This window comes from Cavia porcellus, unplaced genomic scaffold, assembly GCF_034190915.1.
Source record: "Cavia porcellus strain 051 isolate PalLab524CR breed Dunkin Hartley unplaced genomic scaffold, mCavPor4.1 scaffold_9, whole genome shotgun sequence".
Lineage (NCBI taxonomy): Eukaryota > Metazoa > Chordata > Mammalia > Rodentia > Caviidae > Cavia > Cavia porcellus.
In genome coordinates this window covers 34,013,481-34,032,364 of record NW_026947492.1, presented here as the reverse complement: position 1 = coordinate 34,032,364, position 18,884 = coordinate 34,013,481, and the positions used below count along the sequence as shown (strand labels likewise).

The window sequence follows — 18,884 nt, the reverse complement described above, 5'->3', positions numbered from 1 at the left end:
TGGAGATTGTTACTACAAAGCAGCAAATTAAAGATACATCAATGCTATAGAGCCTGAGCATATTTACTTAGTAGGTTACTAGTTGGGGGAGTTGGTTTACAACTTCCTGAAATGGGTGTATTTTGGAGTCAGAGTTTGAAAGAGCTATGGGGCTAACAGAAAGAAGTGATATAATTTATACAAGACAAGACATGATGTGACTATGACCCAAGTACTAGATAAGAAATTAATGACATATCTACAAGACAAAAAAAAAAAAAAAAAAAAAAACTGGTGAGATACAGGGTTTCAAATGAGTGTTTAGACAGGGGTAGGTGAAGGGAAAAGCCAAATTTTATTGTTGTAAAGAGATGGGAGAGACCAGACACAGATTTTGTTTGAGAGAATCGGGCTTAACAGCATTTGAAGACGGCAGTTTATGAGACAGTGCAAAACAAGTCTAAGGTATATTTGAAAATGGCTAGCCAAATTTGTTATTGCTTGGTATAAAAAATAAACACATAAATGATGTAATACTGTTATTGTGAAAAGTGGGAATAATTAATCTGGGAAAGGAAAAATGAATATCTTCAAGTCACTTTCAGTTTCTAAATTAATAAATTTGTATGTGCTCTGAGTCCTTGTGTTGACATTTTGCACACTGGTCAGGAACTGAGTCTGCCTTATTCTGGACCCTTATCACCCCACAGTAATGACTTTGCCTATAATAGTTGGTGTCAGGAACATTCATTAAATAATTGCATAAAGCCAGGCACGGTAGCAGATGTCTGTAATCCCAGCACTCCGGAGGATGAGGCAGGAAGATTGTTATGAGGTCAAGACCAGCCTGGGCTACAAAGTGAGCTCAAACCTGGCCTGAACTGTGTAGCAAGACCGTGTCTCAAAAAGATAAGAAGGAAAGAAAGAAAGAAAGACAGACAGACAGACTATAAATTATTGAAATGTAATTTCAACTGTCGTTTTGTCAAGAACATTGTGAGCAATACCCCCCATCTTGTGCATGTCCTCTGTCAGTCTCTCTGTCATGCTGAGAATTGAACTCAGGATCTTGCACCTAGAGCTTTTACACTGAGGTATATTATACCCTAGCCATTGATTAAAAATTAAATTTTGAGACAGAATCTCACCAAATTGCCCATGCTGGGTTCAGACCTTGGCCTGGGTTCCTAGAGTGTTAGAATTACTGGGATGTGCCACCATGTCTGGCTGAGAGCTTTTAAAATAATAGCATAGTGATTAGTTACCTGACATGGCAAATTGTGGAGGTAGAAAATCTAATTATAGGCAGGTTTTGTTGCTAATTTAAGGGTTACTATATATTCGGTTATCTAATAGTTTCTCTCAAATATTCCTTTCTCTTTAGATGGATCTTCAAGAGAAAAGCATTGTATCTTTTACTATTTATATTTTAGTTCACACAAAATCTATTGGACTGCACTTGAGTCTTAGTTTCTTCTTTTCTTTTTCTTAAGTACCAGGGATTGAACCCAGGGCCTTAATACCATGCTGCATCATCAGTCCTTTTTACTTTTTTATTTTGAGATAGAGTCTCACTAAGTTGCCCCGGCTGGACTCAAATTTGTGGTTATGCTGCCTCATCTTTTTAGAGTGCTGGGATTACAGGCACGTGTCACCATATCTGGTTTATTTTATGGCTTAGAAGTCCATTTAGGATATGTTCACTTAATTATTATTATTTTTTTTTTTACCGTGTTAGTAATCAAACTCAGGGCCTGGTACATTAGGGAGCATTTAACCTACTAGCCTCTGTTTATTTAATAATTATGTAGGAGTATTACAGGACCCCTCAGTCGTTCACTCTGTACTGCTTAGTACTATACTTTGCTTGTACTCAAGATACATCCTGTTTTCCGAGTGAAGCTATGCCTTTTGAAGTATGAAATAAGCCAGAAGCCTTTGCTTAAACGGAGCACATCTCATTCTTAATTGTTCATAAAGTGATCTGTCTCTCATTTTAGTTTAGTATTCATTGTTGTGTGCCTGTGTTTATCAGAAATTTCTCCTGTCTTGTGTGCTTGCTATATTTATTTGTAGTTGCCAGGGCCCACATCTTCCAGTGGAAAGAAGTGGTTTTATGAAGTCAACTGAAATTACATAGAGATTTTGATTTTCTTTGAATATTCCTTATGCTTACTAAGTTAAAAACATTAACTTTTTTAATTCATCTGATTTGAATTCTTGAAAGACGAGATTTAAAATGTGTTTGAGTAGCACATTAGAAGAATTTTTATCAGATCTTGTGCTGTAAAGGGAAAAAAATGTATGATACATGATTAACTTTTTTTTAAAGAAAATTGTGATATATTACATATATGATACATATATGTATCACATAAAACTATACAGTTTGGTGCCATTAAGTATGTCCACAATGTTATCCAAGCATCACAAATACCCATTTCCAGAAATTGGTTCATCATCCCAAAACAAGAACTCTGTACTTAATAATTTCTCATTGTACCTCTTTCTCCAGTCCCTGGTGACTTATTTTTTATTTTGTCTCTATTAATTTTCCTGTTGTAGGTACCTAATATAAGTAGGGTAATAATACTTGTCCTTTTTTTGTAATAAGCTTTCTTTAGTCTATGTCTAATTTCTATTATATATGATTGCTACATTTTGTGTATGTATTAATTTGTTGACATTACTTGAGTTGTTTTTTCACCTTTGGCTTTTGTAATACCTCTGTGAACTTTGAGTTCTTGCTTTTTGTTCTTTGGGATATATACCTAAAAAAGAGATTGCTAGATCATATGATAATTTTATGGTAATTTTTTTTTGTTTTGAGGTAGGATCTCAGGATGTAGTTCAGGTGACCTGTACTCACTGTGTAATAGAGGCAGGGCTTGAACTCACAGTGATCCTCCTGCTTAAGCCTCCTGAGTGCTAGATAGGCGTGTGTCACCATGCCTGGCTAATGTTAGTTCTTTGAGTGACTGCCAAATCATTTCCTATGGTTCTGCACCGTTTTACATTCCAACAGTGTATGAAGACTGTAATTACTTAATATCCTTGGCAGTTCTGTTTTCTATATTTTTCTGATCAGTAGGCACTATGAGTAGTAACTCATGGTTTCTGTGTATTTGTTTAGAGAGAGAGTGAGTGTGTGTGTGTGTGGGTGTGTGATGTTGGGAATCAAACCTAGGGTTTGATACAGGCTAGGCAATCACTGTCCCACTGAGATGTACCTATCCTTATTTGTGGTTTTAATGTGCCTTTATCCAGTGATTAGTGATGTTGAGCGTGTTTTCAGGTGCCTGTTGGCCAGTTGTGTGTCTTTGGAGAAACGTCTGTTAAGTCTTAAACTTCAAGCTAAATTTAGTAATCATTGTGAAAAGTTTGAACTCTTTCTCTGTGATCCATGAGAAATTTTGAACCTATAAAACTTATTCAGGAAGTTCTCTCATGCCTTGAACATCTCAATAGACATGGTATATGAACAGCATTTTTCTGTACGGTATTTTAGGATGGGCTAGGTTATGTTTGGAAACTATTTGGATGGGTAACTAAATGTTTTTCTCATTTATAATGCATTTTTTCCTAGGGTGTTCTTTTCTTGCTATTAATTTAAGCATCCTGGATGTATCTCTCTTGTTATTGCCATTTCAACATGTCATCATATGAAGCTGGTTGACAGGAGACTTAAAGTCTAGTTGTGCCTCTACCATCTAGTAGGCATGGTTGAATGGCTGTCATGAATCTTAACCTTTTCATCTTTAGAGTGCGGGAGGATTGGGCTATATATATACACATGGTCAAGAAGAGTGCTCAGTTAAGTTAGTTAAGTAGTGTGTCATAACCTTTTAGCTGAGGCCAGTGGCAGTACTAAAGAAAGTTTTTGTGTCCAGTATTAAATGGAAAAGGTATCAACATAATTGCTGAGTATTTCCTTCATAATTTGAAGTAGATGATAAATACCGCTTCCAAATGAAGAGGTCCCTTATCTGTGGAAGGAGCTTTTGGGGTATACTTTCTTCGTTACTGATGACCTGGCTAAGTAAAGTGTTGTACTCAATCTGGTTCACATACTATCTTCAGTAAGCATCTGTCACCTGACTAATCTGATTCTTACATGTTGATGAAATGGCTTTCTTGTGAATTATGTTTCACCCTCTGAGTTGTTGGTATCAGAGCAGTTGTAAATACTTCTTCTAGTAACTTTGGTGTTACAGTTGAGCAAGTGTCAGGAAGGCAGCGTCCGTGTGGTTTTCACTCTGTTCTGTGTAGCCACAATTATTGATTGGAGATATTAATCTCAGTGTTGCCTAAAGATGTGCTGCTTTGTGAGTCAGAAGATACCTGTTGTAAGGCCATTGCTAACACCTAGTTAAATGACTACCCATTTCCTTTTTTTTTTGTATCAGGATTGAACTCAGGACCTTGCACCTGCCAGGTAGGTGCTTATGTTGCTGATCTATATCCCTGACTCTGTCCATTCACTTTCTAATCTACTCTATCCATTCACTTTCTAATCTACAAAATAAAGCAGTTGGTCAGATGGTCCTCAACTTTTCTTCTGATTCTAACTAACATTGTTACTCTATATAGAGTTTGTCCTTTGATTGCAGCAATTCAAAAAAAATAACTTCATGCTTAATCACCAAATTAAGCCATTTAAAGATTAAGCCATTAAAATGATGCAGAGGATTCAGGTTAGCCTGAAACATATCTGAGTAATTAATGTATTTTTGGTCTGTTTCAATTAGTAGAAGTTTTGTTAATTTTTTGTAATTAAAGAGAAACCTTTAACAGCACCTCTTGGAAATAAAGAGTAGTCACCTTTCTGTGGGAATGCATTATAAGGCCCCTCCCCAGTGGATGCCTGAAACTGTGGATAATACCAAACCCTATATATAATAGATTTTTTCCTATACATGCATAGCTTTCATAAAATTTTATAGATTGGGCACATAAGAGTTTATCTGTAATTAATATTCTAATTACAACTATATTTTTATCATAGTTACAACCCTGTAATGTTAGATGAATATGGTCTCTCAAAATACCTCATTGTACCATACTCACCCTTACAAGTGTGATTGAGATGACACAGTGCTCATGTGTTAGGATAACAAAGCAAGGTAAATGATACAGACATTTTTACCTACTGTTACGCTATTGCAGTAGTCCCTCTCTATCCATGGTTTTGCTTTTTTGCTGTTTCAGTTACCTGTGATCAGCTGGTCCAAAATTAGTAAATAAAAATTCTAGAAGTATATAATTCATATCTTTTAATTTGCATGTCATTCTGAGTAGTGCAGTGAAATCTCTTGCTCCCTCAAGTCCTTCTTGCCCAAGATAACAATTGTGCCTTCAGTGTAGACATGCTATATTACTACTTGCCTGTTAGGCAGCTGTCTCAGATAAGGATAGCTGCCATACAGACCTTAGCATATATCAAAAGGAAGATCATTGAAGGATCCATGCTGATACTGATTTATCTCAGGTAAGCAAAACCATTGAAAGTGAAACTTCAGATAAGGGGTTAATGCATATTTTTGTTTTGTTTTTTCTTACCTAACCAATACCTTGAATTTGTTATTTTGTACCTTGGCACAGCATAACGGAAGATAAACAGTTTACTTATGAAATTTGATAGTCTAGTTGATGAGAAAAGCTGTATCAAACAGTTGTCCTATAGTAGGCTTCGGGTTTGAAATTGAAATATTTTAGTTTGTCTTTGTTTCCCCTGTACCTAATGCACACTAAATGTTAGGAAATAGGATTTAATGATTGTGTCAGTAACACACTGTAACTACTGTAGCAATTTTTGGAGGAAAAAAGCTCATTAATGACTAATGGTCACTAGGTTTTTTGAAATAGATGAATGAGATTTTGGATCTGTACTGTATACAGTAGCTTTTCTTGTGGCTTTTACATGGTTTTAAAGGTTTTCTGAACTAGCAGGTTTTTTTCCCATTGCCCTTCCTCACCTTTATCAAACACAGAAATTTATGTTCTTATTTAAATATCTGCGGTTATATAAGAAAAAGTCAGTTTTGTCATTTTACTAATTTGTGGCATAAGTATGTTGGGTAAGACTTCTGAAATCTTAGGGCATTCATCTAACAAGTGCTGGATTTTTCTGCCTGATGCCATTCAGTTGACCACATAAAAACTTACTCAATAAAATGTATTTCTTTTTTTTTTTTTTTAATCAGTACGAGGGATCAAATTCACGAGCACCTGCTTGCAAGGCAGGTGCTTACGCCACTGAGCTAAATCCCCAGCTCCAATAAAGTGTATTTCTAATTTATACATCTGTTATGATGTGTTTAGTAGAAATCAGTTTGGTCTAATACTGATAAAGTTGTCAGGTCCTTAGCTGTATTCTCTGGCTTAATATTTACTGTGGTGTATAGTGTTTTTCAATGATTCCTTAAACTTCATAGAGTTTCATAAATGTATAGGAAGGTTTCATGAATGTCTTCTTAAAATACTATAAATGTATGTTATATGTGGAGAGTTCTTGGCCTTAATGAGCTTATGGTATAGTGGGCATTAAAAGACATGTGTGTATAATCCTCCAGCATAGTGGTAGCTCTTTAAAAGATTCTGGGAAGAGGGAGTATTCGATCTCGTAAGGCCTGAGTGGACATGTGAGCTGACCTTCAAAGGCTTAAGAGCAATTAAAGGCAAAAATCCTGTGTAAGCAAAAGTAGGCTGAAATTTTCTTTCACATGTGAGGGAATTTTTTCTTAACCATTTAGAATATATATATATATATATATATATATATATTTTTTTTTTTTTTTTTTTGAAGGTAGTAAAATACCACAGAACAAGACAGAATAAAACCAATTGAGACAGTGTAGTGAAATTGATACAGAACTTCACCACAGGTAACTGGCATATCAGTATATCTCTATCTTCCCAATGGTTGTTCTTTCAATCACGTATAGCAAAATAAAATGAAATACAGAGCATTATAGAACTTATCAAAACAATATTGAATAAAGCAGTATCATCAATCCGAATAGAACAAACCAATAGTAAAAATATTTGCCTCAAAGAGGTGGTAGAAGGAAGTTCCCCTTATTTGCTATATTGCATATGGTCAACCTCCCAAGAGATGCTCAGATCTCTGGTTCCCATTTACTAATGGGTGGGGGGCCAGGGGAAGTGGGATGTTTCACTCTCAGCCCGTGCACTGGTAGGCTCACTATTGCTTACCAGGGAGGTCAACTGGTTGCTTGGTTTCCCAGCATCCTAAGTTCCAGCATGACACAGAGCTCAGGAGACACTGGTGGTTCTTCCCCTGGAGGGGCCATAGCCTTTTTAAAAACTTTTTTTAGTACTGGGTGTTGAACCCTGAATTTCTGTACTCCATTACATTCCCAGACCTATTTATTTATTTATTTTGAAATGATTTACCTAGGCCGAGCTTGAACTTGCCATCCTCCTGCCTCAGCCTCCCAGAGTACTGCTGTGCCTCGCAAGGATATTTTATATTTTGGGAATTATTTAGAGTGTTCATGTCCAAGTGGTTTAATCACATCTGTGCTTAACTTCATCTTCTTTTTGAGTCAGGGTCTCACTATGCGTTTCAAGCTGGCCTTGAGCTTATTTTATAGCCCAGGCTGGTCTTGGATTCGCAATAATCTGCCTGCTTTAGCCTCCAGAGTGCTGGGATTACAAAAGTGCACCACCACACCCACCTAACTTCATCTTCATTAGCTGAGAGTTTCCAATTTCAGTTAGTCCTAAACTTTGTTCTACACCTTAAGCCATTTTCATGGCTCATCTTTGTACAACAATGATGTTATGTCAGTCTTGAGCAGTAGTGACCAAAACTTTACACAGTATCACAGGCTGGCTTCAAACTTTCTGCTTTAGCCTGTGGATTGCTGGGATTACAGCTGTGTACCACTACGCCCGACTATTAATTTCTTTTTAATGACCATGACTATGAGTATTTGTAATACTTCCAGTTATCTATAAAAATCCCCTTCACAAAAAGCTATATATTTTATATTGTGTTGTGTATGATTGAATTTCATAGTTGTTTATTTGAAAGACTCTAAGAAGAAAGTTGTAATTTCATTTATGATAGGTTCATATCTCAGTTGTAGTTGACAAAAGCAAGTTGAATCCTGGTTTTAGCCTAAGAAAATGTTCTGATTTTGGTGAACTAGGAAATTTATAAAGTGATTTGATCCCCCTCGCCCTCATAAATGCATAAAACTGTGGAAACAGAAGGCACACATTTAATCTATTTGTAATTTTTTTTTTTTTTTTTTTGTCTTTTTCCTTTTTATCGGTACCAGAGATCGAACTCACAACTGCCTGCTTGCAGGGCAGGCGCTTATGCCGCTGAGCTAAATCCCCAGCCCCAATCTATTTGTAATTTACAGTTGATGGTTTGGATACATGTCTAGCTTTTTCCCCTTTCTGTTTTTCCTTTTCCCTTTCCCGTTTTCCTTTCCCTTTCTCTTTCTCCCTTTCTCTTGTTTTAAAGATAATGTGAAATGATCATACAAAGAAAATTCATTGAGTGGAGGAATCGTGCATGGCTACTCAGCCATGACTGAAAGAATCCCACAGCCTCTCTCCATGCATGAAATACAAAGATCTGACAACACACCTTAGTATTTGTGGTAGTCCTCTCTGAGTAAAATGTGCTTATTTATCATCAGTAAGTTTATTTTAGCTAAATGTTTCCATCACTTTAATTGTTATTTATAATTTGCTATACTCTGATGCATTGATAAAAGTAGAAAACTTAACTGTAGCCCAAAATGAATGGCTGTAGTTCCAGGTTTGAGCCAAAAGGCTGACCAGTACTGACTGATGTTAGGTACTACTTTTTAAATTTTAAAATAGATGTGTAGCTAAATGCTTTGTTGAATTACAGCAGACAGTCTATAAGGTGAGTCTGAGTTTGTCCTTTTTCGTGTAGGCAGACTGTGTATCACAGCTGCAAAAAGCTGAGCCCCAGAAAAGCTGAATGACTTGACTCAGATTGGATAATTTCTTAAGTAAATCTGATTTTTCCACCTGTGTTTTGTGTCTTCGGATTGTTAAGCTCTTCTAAGCATTATCAAACTTTTTAAATTACTCCCTTAAAGTGATATCTGATAAAACATTAAAATAGATTTTATATACCATTTAGTTAAGACTTTCTGGTTAGTATTTATTTAATAGAGTCCATCTCAATAGTTTGATACGTATTATATTGTTTCATCCTAAAATACTATGTAGAATATGTGAAAGTTCATTGTTTTATGTCTTGGCATCTCTCTGTTATTTTTCTAGCTTTGATAGGTATCTCTAGATGAGTATTGACGTTTTATAGTGTTATCCAATTATTCTTGAAAGCAAATGGTAAAGAAAATGTGTAAGAATCATTTTCTGTTTATTTCTATCAAAATGAATAGGTATGGTAGTTATTTCTGTTTAAAATTCTTTATTTGCTTTATTTTGGTATGGGCATTTGCCTTCTTGCCTAGAAGTAGGTTAGGGTTAGGGTTAGAAGTGAGTTTTCTTGACTACTTCTGGTGATAACACCATTTGATAATTTTTTCTTAGACTGTTAGACTTACCCTACATTAACCTGCTAAAGCCATGGTGTGTTGTTAACAGTTGAAAACTTCAATGTAATCATAAATATATAATTAAGATAGTCTCAGGTCAGTTGCTATATAGGATTCCCTTTCGGTAGACAGGAGCCAAAAGAAAAACAGATCCTTATTTGGAAGCCACTGGTGTCTGATGTAGCCTTAGAGCCTGATTGTGGCATTGTGTGACTGCCTAAACCTGTCTTCCTTTCTGATCTTCCCTGACATGGCAAATGAGATTGGAGTTGGTAGACATGTTTGTTTCGTCATCCTCACAGCTTTTTTCTCCTGCCCCTAGACTGACAATTGTAAAATGAAAAAATAATACTGTTAAAGTCTTTAAACTATTAATCAAAACTCACTTCTTTTTGCCTCCTGATGCATAGTAGTTCTGTTTAAATAGTGTTTGCTCAGGATTTCCGTGCAAGCAGAACAATGGATTATGAAAAAACAACCTTTTGAAGTGGTTGAAGTCCTCATCAGACTCTCTTGGGTAAATAACTTACTGTATGGATCTTCGATTATGAGTATTGTATGGATCTTAGATCTAAGATGACTGGGTCAGTTCTCCAGTTTATTCAGAAATACTCAAAAGCAATAGGAAGCAGGGAGACATAGCTTTCTGGAGTGGTAAGGGGATTAACAGATGGCAGGGTAAAGTAGGAGCCCAGAAAGTTAATGTAAAAACAAATTAAGATGTATTATGTACATCTACAACTCACACAAGAACTATAAACATTGTACGCATGCAAACATGTATTAATAAAAGAAACCTCAGCAAGTCACACAAGTTTGTTTGGCAGGTGGAGCAAATTGTGTGAGGGGATAGAACCTGGGGCTTACTGAATGCTGAACAGTTAGCTGTATCTCAAACCTTCTCTAAAATTATACCACTTGTTAAAGGACCATATTTTGGATAATGTTTATGGTAGACTTTCTGAAAGTTAAGTTCTCAAAACCGTTTGTTTGTTTCAGGAACTGTTTTGTGGACATGGGCGGGGAGGGGGAGTTGAGTCATTTCCATTGCTGTGACCAAACTCTTGAGCATGTCAACTTAGAGGAAAAAGGGTTTTATTTTGGCTTAGTTTCAGAGAATTCAGTCATGGCTGCTGGTTCTGAGGCAGAATCATCATGATGGAAGTGCATGGTAGAGAAAGGTAGCAGAGAGAGAAAGATTGCCAGAGGAAGGGGTCGCATAGCAGATTTGGTCATTTCCTCAGAACTTACCCAGGCATACCCAGAAGTGTGCTTTATACATTGCTAATCTCCTAGGCTCTCTCCTAAGCCAGTCAAGTCATGATTAACTATGATTGAAAAAAAAATTCCCCCATAAGTCAACTCTATTTTGGGGGATTGGAAAGCTTGAATTCTGGTTTCTGATATTGCATCATACCATGTTGACATCATTTTCTATATCATAAAGAACAAAGCAAGTACAGTTTTTAAATTTTGATAGACAAATGGTTTCATCTCTATGGCATTGTGAAAAGAACGTTATTGAACATAATTTCAGGGGAAAGCCATTTGGGTTTGATACTGAGAGTTTTGTATAGTGTTTCATGAAGTCTTCACTTGAATTTGGCGTTATTGTTGTGGCTTCTGCATCCTTACCTTCCTCCCTTAGAGAATGCTCATCCTCAAAAAGAGATGCATAGAGCATGTCACTCTTACATGGCACCACGGTGACATTGGACTTAAATTGATTTCTTGCTTGTGAGCTAGTATTAATTTTATTCAATTTAAGGTTGTAGTGTCAGATTACAACATGTTATACAATTTGCAGGAGTATAATTAATTGACACCATTTGCTTTTATTTGCTTTTGTCCATACTTGTTCCTAATTTTTAATGGTTTTAACAGCTTTTAGCAGAAGTTCATTTATTTAAATCTCAATTTAATTTCTGGTGATACAGAGACTGTTAACTCTAAATGTGTGCATATATCTTAACATCTGAGCATTCTAAAAATGGTCCATAATAGTCATATACAAATGTAAAAGGCCATATGCTTGTGGCTTAGAAATTGTAGCTTGTAGAAGGATTAGATAGAACAATGTATCATTGTTCCTAGAGTCAATTAAGCTTGTAGTTTTAGCTGGATTGGGAACAGCCCCTAGCATGTGACTCTATAAATAACACTTGCACAACAAACATGAGCTTGATAAGTGAGCAGTAAATCTGGGATGACTGCCTATTCCCCATACTGCCATTATAGTAATTTCAGGGCCTGACAGTAATATAAAAGTTTAAAATTAAAGTGTTCTTCATACCCATTTTGTATTCTTCACTTTGCAGTTTTAATCTTGTTTTCCTAAAAGCCAAGTCATCTTAATAAAAACAAACTTTGGTTTGGTTGCTTGGTTTCTCATTATATCCAGTACTTGTTTTGTGATCTTACATTTATTTAAGTATACATTTTCTCACTTTTCTTATGTAATGAAGGTGATTTGTTGGCACAGATGTCACTAGCATAACAGCAGCACAGAATTCTGTCATTTTATCTGTGTATAATTTTATTGGGAAGAATTCAAAATTTCAGTCAGTTCCTTTAATATAGATGAGTTCTCAGTCTAGGCAGCAAAGAAGAGTTCACAAAAGATATTTTATTAATGTCATTGCAGATCACTCTTGCCCTAAAGTTTCTTAACCCCCATCCTGCTTTTTCTTTAGAAAAACAAAAAGAAAGTCTTGAACCTTGACAGTTGTTGACTGCATTGTAAGGTATTTCTATTCCATAATTGTAGATTATATTATTAGATTTTTTAATTGGGGCCAATTAGCAACACAGAATGTTATAGTTTGCTGTGCAGTGGACTAGATAGTTTAAGATAATGTTGCTGGAGTTTTTTGAAAAGGAAGTTTTATGTGTTTTTTAGTTTAAAAGGAAAACATTTTCAAAAGTGGGTTATGAAGGGGAGATAAAACAGGTGTGTCTCTAACAGCTTCATTTTTTACTGGTATTAGTTGAAAATATTAAGCAAGATTGCTTAATATTGCTTAATATTGTTTTATGCATTGAGGAGAACCATTATATACACCCTAAATTACTGGTTTTTTTCCTTTATGTATGATATTTAAACCATATTTTTTTGTGTATACAAAATGTTTACTCTCCACTGATTCCCCCCCCCCCATCCGTAAAAACAGTGTTATGTGGTCTAATCTCAAGGGTCTGTGACAGTGCTTCTCAAACTACAGTGCACATACAAATGCATGTGCATCTTGTTAAGGTGCAGATCTTCATTCTTGGTTGATAGTTCTTGAAGTTTTGAAGCTTCACAGGCTCCCAGGTGTTGTCAGTCCTGCACCCTGAGGCCTACTTGTTGAGCAACAGGGATATTAGAGAGTTGTAAGTTATCTAGTCCTTGAGATTTCCTAATTTTGCTACACTATCAGCATTGATATTAATAATAAATTTGTTTTCTTTAGTTCGCTTGGATCAACATATGTAAGTTATGGACTCAGTATTTGAAAAAAATATATAACCAAAAATTTGAAGAATTCTTAAGTTTCTGTGATAGACTTTGGCTGTTACTTTAAGAAATGTTACTTATTCCTTTTCTTGGTTTAGGTTGTCAGAGTTGACTATCTTGTGGTTTAATTAAAAAATACTTATTTGTACAGGGAGGTTTCCAAAAGTTAATATTTGACATTTGGTTACATTAATTTTTTTATTACTCAATTATTTTGCTGCTTTTCTCTAGTCAGTATGTCTACATTTGCTAGTTTCTTTTTCTAGTTCTTTCTTAGCTCTAAGCTGATAGCTCTGTGTAGATTGAACTAACGGTGCAGAAACATTTTGTTTCTGTTTCCTACCCACAAAACCTGTACTGCCTATCTACTACATCTTTTTATCTCTTACTGTACCAGGTGAAAATCAAACTCCTCTTTAAATTCCTAAAGCCCTGAATCTTCTCTTACTTGAACTCTTAGCTTATTCTTAATATATTCGTGGCTCATCTACCATGAAGTTTTTCATATTCTAAATACTGGGCTAGCAAAAGAATGAAGTTGGGAAAATCATTTGAGGCCTGCTTGGCTTTTATATAAGCTATTGAATATAATCCTATTAACACTGAGAAGTTCAGTAAATCAGTATCAGTTTAGTGAAGATGTAGGAGAATGGTCAAATTTGCTGCACAATTCAGATTGCCATTGGCAGGACTAGGTTTTATTACACTGTAGGTTTATCTGCTTGCCTGCCTTTTTCACCAAGGAAGTTTCTAAGAGGAGGTATCTGGGTCTTTAAAGAATTAGGTAGAAATTAAGTGCTTTGTGGGCTAGATGGGGAAAGGTTTTATAAGGAGGAACTATATAGCCTTTGGTAATATATTGCTTGTTTCAAAAGAATTAGAGTATATGATTTTACATAAAGGAGTTTTCTAAAGTATCAGTTTGTCTAAGCCTACTCTGAGTTTACTACTTGTCTCATAAAACAATATTTTCAAAGTTAAAAAGAAAATAATTAGTTCGACTTGTTCTAAAGATAGTCTTAACTGCTGGACTTTCTACAGGCAGATAAATCTGAAATTATACATCTTAAGATATGCAAATAAATTCTTTGCTGTTATTTTGGAAAGAAAACAACAATTGGATTTATGACCAAGATAAACCCTGTGATCTAACTGCAGAGCAATTGAGCCTGGGAAGTAGCAGCTTTGAACAAAGTTTGTGTCCAGCATTAGTGTCACCTTCTGACTTTTGTATCTTTTGACAGGTAATGTAATGTTTCATATTGATGGCTTAAAAAATGTAAAAAAAAAAATACAAAAAAGGATAGGAAGGGTAGAAGTGAAACACTGGAAAAATAACTTTTTGCAAGCAAGGCGTGGTGGCACACACCTGTCATCTCAGGGCTCAGGAGGCTGGGAAAGGAGGATCATTGCTAGTTTGAGACCAGCCTGGGCTGCAAAGTGAGCTCAAGGCCAGCCTGAACTGCATAAAAAGATTTTTAAAAAACCTTTTTGCATAATCTACTAAGGCCCTAGTATACAGAGATACTTAGTTTAATATCCTCCTATATGGTATAATCCTATGAAACTCAAACCTGGGCCTGACATGCAAGGGTTCTGACTTTAGGAGTAATAAGAGTTACTGTCACCATCATTAAATTACTGAGGAAATACGAGAACATTAAGTGTTACCTGAAGTCTTACCTCCCCAAAACTAGACTTCAGCTGTAGGAATGATAATGCATTCTTTCATGGCTAACTCATAAGAGTTGGGGGGAAAGTCACTTACTTATAAAACGGGAAGGAGGCCTTTTTGGGTATAATTCAGTGAGCTCTAGCCCAACATGCAGAAGGCCCCGTGCTTGGTCACCAGCACTGGGGTTGGGGGTGAGAGGCCTACACTTTGTTACTATTAAGTGATATGTACCAGAACGGATGGAACATGTGGAGGATTGAAAAGGGAGGAGAATAAATCATTACTGGATTTGGTGAAGGCTTGATCTTTTAGAATAAGGTACTTAGCAAAACTTGAACAAAATATTGCACATGTTGTCTAGACCTGAGCAGATGCTAATGTTGTTACTGCAGATTAGTTACAGCCACTGGTAAGACAAGAGGTGCTGATAAGTGGCAATATACTGCACTAACTGAACATTTTTCTTCACATTTATGCTTGTTCTGTAATAGTTTTAAAGTGAGATTGTTATTATCATTTCTAAGTATTTAAACCTTCTATTTTCATCTGTTTTCTGTTTGCTGAAGAAATAAGAAGAGGCAAATTCTAAGTTAGGGTCCATTATCCTGTTGATGAGATGACATTCTAGTTTCATTTCAGGATAATGACAGTGTTAGGTCTTGACTGTTTACATGGCTGTCATAGGATGATTCAGAGAAAAAGAGAACTCAGCCTTAAAAGTTAGACAGCTACAAAAAATATTTTGTAGGATTTCTTTTTAAAAATTAACCATTTTCTGTTTCTTTTTTTAAAGTGTAAATTCTTGATTATTCAGTAATAAGTTTAGCAGCATTCTAAGTCATCTAGAAATTTTATTGTGAAGAGTTTTAATTTCAATTCTTCCCATACACTTTAACTGCACACACACATTTAAAAAACAGCCTTGTGTACTATATAAACTTTTTATAGCCTACTTATAAAAGCTACATTATGAATATTTTCCACATTAAATGTTCTTCTGAAATATTATGGGCACATAGTAGTACAGATGTAACCACGTTTATTTAATCTTCTCTGTTTTTCAGACTTTTGCTAATAAAAATGATAGTGAGAACTTTATGAATAAATCTTTTGAATAGTAATCTGGCTATTTCTTCTGGATAATTGTTCATATAATTTTATTTGTATAATGATATCTTTATACATTAAGTGTTGATTTCACTTAAACAATGAAATTTAGCTAGAAAATGTTTTATTGAAAGCTTGTATACTACATTGTTTAAGATGTCTTGTAGTTTTATATTTCATATAACCTTAAGCTGTTTTCATCCCCAGTTTTATGTAGAAATCTATATGCATACATATGTTTTGCAGTATTATTAGTATGTCAAAAAAATGTTGGTAGGTCTAGTAACAACACACACCTGTGTTCCTAGTAGTTTGAGAGACCAACACAGGAAGACCACAAGTTTGAGGCCAACTTGGGCAACTCAGGAACAGTTCTTCTCAAAATAATTAACAAGAAAGGGCTTGTTATGTGGTTCAGTGTGAAAGCCCTGGGTTCAGTTCAGGAAAGCCAGAGAGAGACATAACAAAGTTAACAAAAGGTTTTGTGTAGAGACCTGTTGAACTCCTAGGAGACACTGAAAACTTATAGATGACATTTTAAATTGTGTCTTGGCTTCTGAGTATATGTTACGATAAATCTCTTGGATTTTTTTGTCTTTTACTTTTTTTTTTCTTTTTTTAAAATTGGTACCAGGGATCAAACTCACGACCGAACACTTGCAAGGCAGGTGCTTACGCCGCTGAGCTAAATCCCCAGCCTCCTGTCTTTTACTTTTAAAAAAGAAGTTTTAGACATAAAATTGATATGCTTTGGCATTTTTAGATCTAGAAGAAAAAGTAAGTGATTCTCAGAAATCTTGAGTTTTAGTTCTATTACTATTTAGATGATTAATTTATAAACTACATTTTATCTTTTAAGTTAGTGGTGAATAATAATTTCCTATTAGGTGAAGATGGTTTCTGCTCACTTAAATTTCCATGCATAAGTTTTTCAAACCTTGCACTTGAAAGATCTAAGAGGTAAACATTGAATGATTGCATGGTGAACTACGTCTTGCGCAGAAAGTTTAGGAGCTATGAGATGAATTGACTGCTTTTGCAGAACTCTTTCAGCGTCCTGTGATCATTAACCTACATAGCTACTCTGTTTTGATAAGGACAATTGCTTTTAGGACATCAAAGTTACCTAACTCTGTGATTTGTTTTGTCTCAGTCACATCGATCAGACAACAACATGGCAGGACCCCAGGAAGGCCATGCTCTCTCAGATGAATGTTACAGCCCCTACCAGTCCACCAGTGCAGCAGAATTTGATGAACTCAGCCTCAGGTGAGCAAGACATTGGAATTAGCCTACATAGTAATGCTTATGCTTTGGTAAAACTCATGGAAAATGATTATTATTTTTTAAAAAAGAAACAGAAATGTAAATGGTGTTAATTTTCTATGCAATTTCATTTGGAGGCATTTTATTTCAAAATAACGTGCTATATCTGATAGCCTTCTTGAGTTGTTAATCCATAAATGGTCCAGTAACTAAAAGCTGAAATTTACTAAAGATTTGGCTCTGAAATGTTTTCAGATTTCTGATTTTGTTAATCATGACAAAATCCTGTGTTTTATTGTGTTGCTTTCTTGCTTAAGGTCTTCAGCTGAAGTTTTCCTCCTCTTTTTGTGGTTTGGATGGGAAACTGGTCTATGGTAGACCTTCCCCAACAGAAGAAACCATAATTTATCACATTCCTGGTTCATGGGAGTATTAGACTCCAAACTATGGTGTTCTTAACCTACCTTTTAAAACTGATATTTATTCTGCTCTAGAAATACTGTACCTGAGAGGTGGTAACTTGTGAAACCCAATAAACTTTACTTTTAGGTCTAATATGTTATTAAGCACATCTTTCCTGTATTCACAAAAGATAAACCATTTAAAACCCTGCAGATTCAATTATTTGACAATTTACTTGGGTCTGCAGATTTTCCCATCTATATAATGGTATATAGCAGTCAGTGCTCCTTATGACACAGAAGCAGCAATTAAAGTTACATAACTTGTATTGTATTTCTATTATAGAGTAAGTACTAAGTGAAATTTTAATTTATCTTCCATAATCAGTTAGATACTGTCAGACCACTTCCTACTTTAATAGTACACGTCTTTGTGTACTATAGGGAAAAGATGTGTACTATAGGAAAAAGTATGTCTTGATCTGAGCTGGTTTTCTGATCCCTCTCCCATCGTTCAGAGCATCAGCTTGACATAAACCTGGATCCAATGGACCCATCTCTTACTTTGCTACTGTAAATTTGTACTTTAGCATTCTGATAACCAGCTGTGCCTCTTAGTACCTTTCCCTGAGGGATACAGGAAGCAATCTATGTGTTTACCCATTTGGTATGACAAACGGCAAGGGGCATGCATGTGTGCAAAAGAGTAAAAATGAGATTTGGACCCACCTTTATTCTCTCTCCAACTGTTTTTACATATGTGTACCTGAGCATCACAGAGGGTCCAACAGACTCACACTACTCCAGTATCTGTTAAAGTTTTCTTTTGACTTTTCTAATAGAAGTAGCTCAGTTCCATATAATGGCACATGAAAAACCAGATTTAATCAGTTTTGAAGGTGTTCAAAAGTGAATCATCAAATTTATTATGTATGAATGATGGAAATGTTCCATTATAGTAAAGTACATGCTTTTATAACAGAATAGTGGTATGAGTGGATGATGATGATGATTTTGACGTTGGCCCATGTGAGCTAAAATTCGTGTGACAGTGAAATGGAGCAAGAATTGACTGATATAGACACAGAGAATGCAGACCTTGATTCGAGTGATGCAAAAGAAAACAGCAGTATCAGTACATATTTCACTAGTAAAAGTGTTGCAAAATGGCCACACAACCTAATGGTCCAATCCAATGTTAGAACCAGATCCAAAAATGCAGTAAAACTCTTGGCAGGGGTGAAATGTATTGGATGCAATGCCATCACTACCACCAGTGTTGGAAATTGTAATAGATGAAATGCTACAAGATGCTGTGGAAAAAAAAAAAAAAACAGGCTGAAATTCAAGTAAAATGTTCTGTATACACCAGTGGCCGTTTTCAA

General features: G+C 35.4%; 1 protein-coding gene across 12 annotated transcripts in view; it reads left to right on the top strand.

Annotated features, from left to right (window-relative positions):
* The window catches only part of Yap1 (Yes1 associated transcriptional regulator), a 117,463-nt gene that overhangs the window by 34,067 nt on the left and 64,512 nt on the right, over nucleotides 1-18,884 (top strand). For all 12 annotated transcript variants that reach the window (XM_063256178.1, XM_063256176.1, XM_063256177.1 and 9 more), the window contains exon 3: nucleotides 16,986-17,101. In XM_063256178.1, the coding sequence (XP_063112248.1) occupies nucleotides 16,986-17,101 (116 nt within the window). The remainder of the gene's footprint in view (nucleotides 1-16,985; nucleotides 17,102-18,884) is intronic.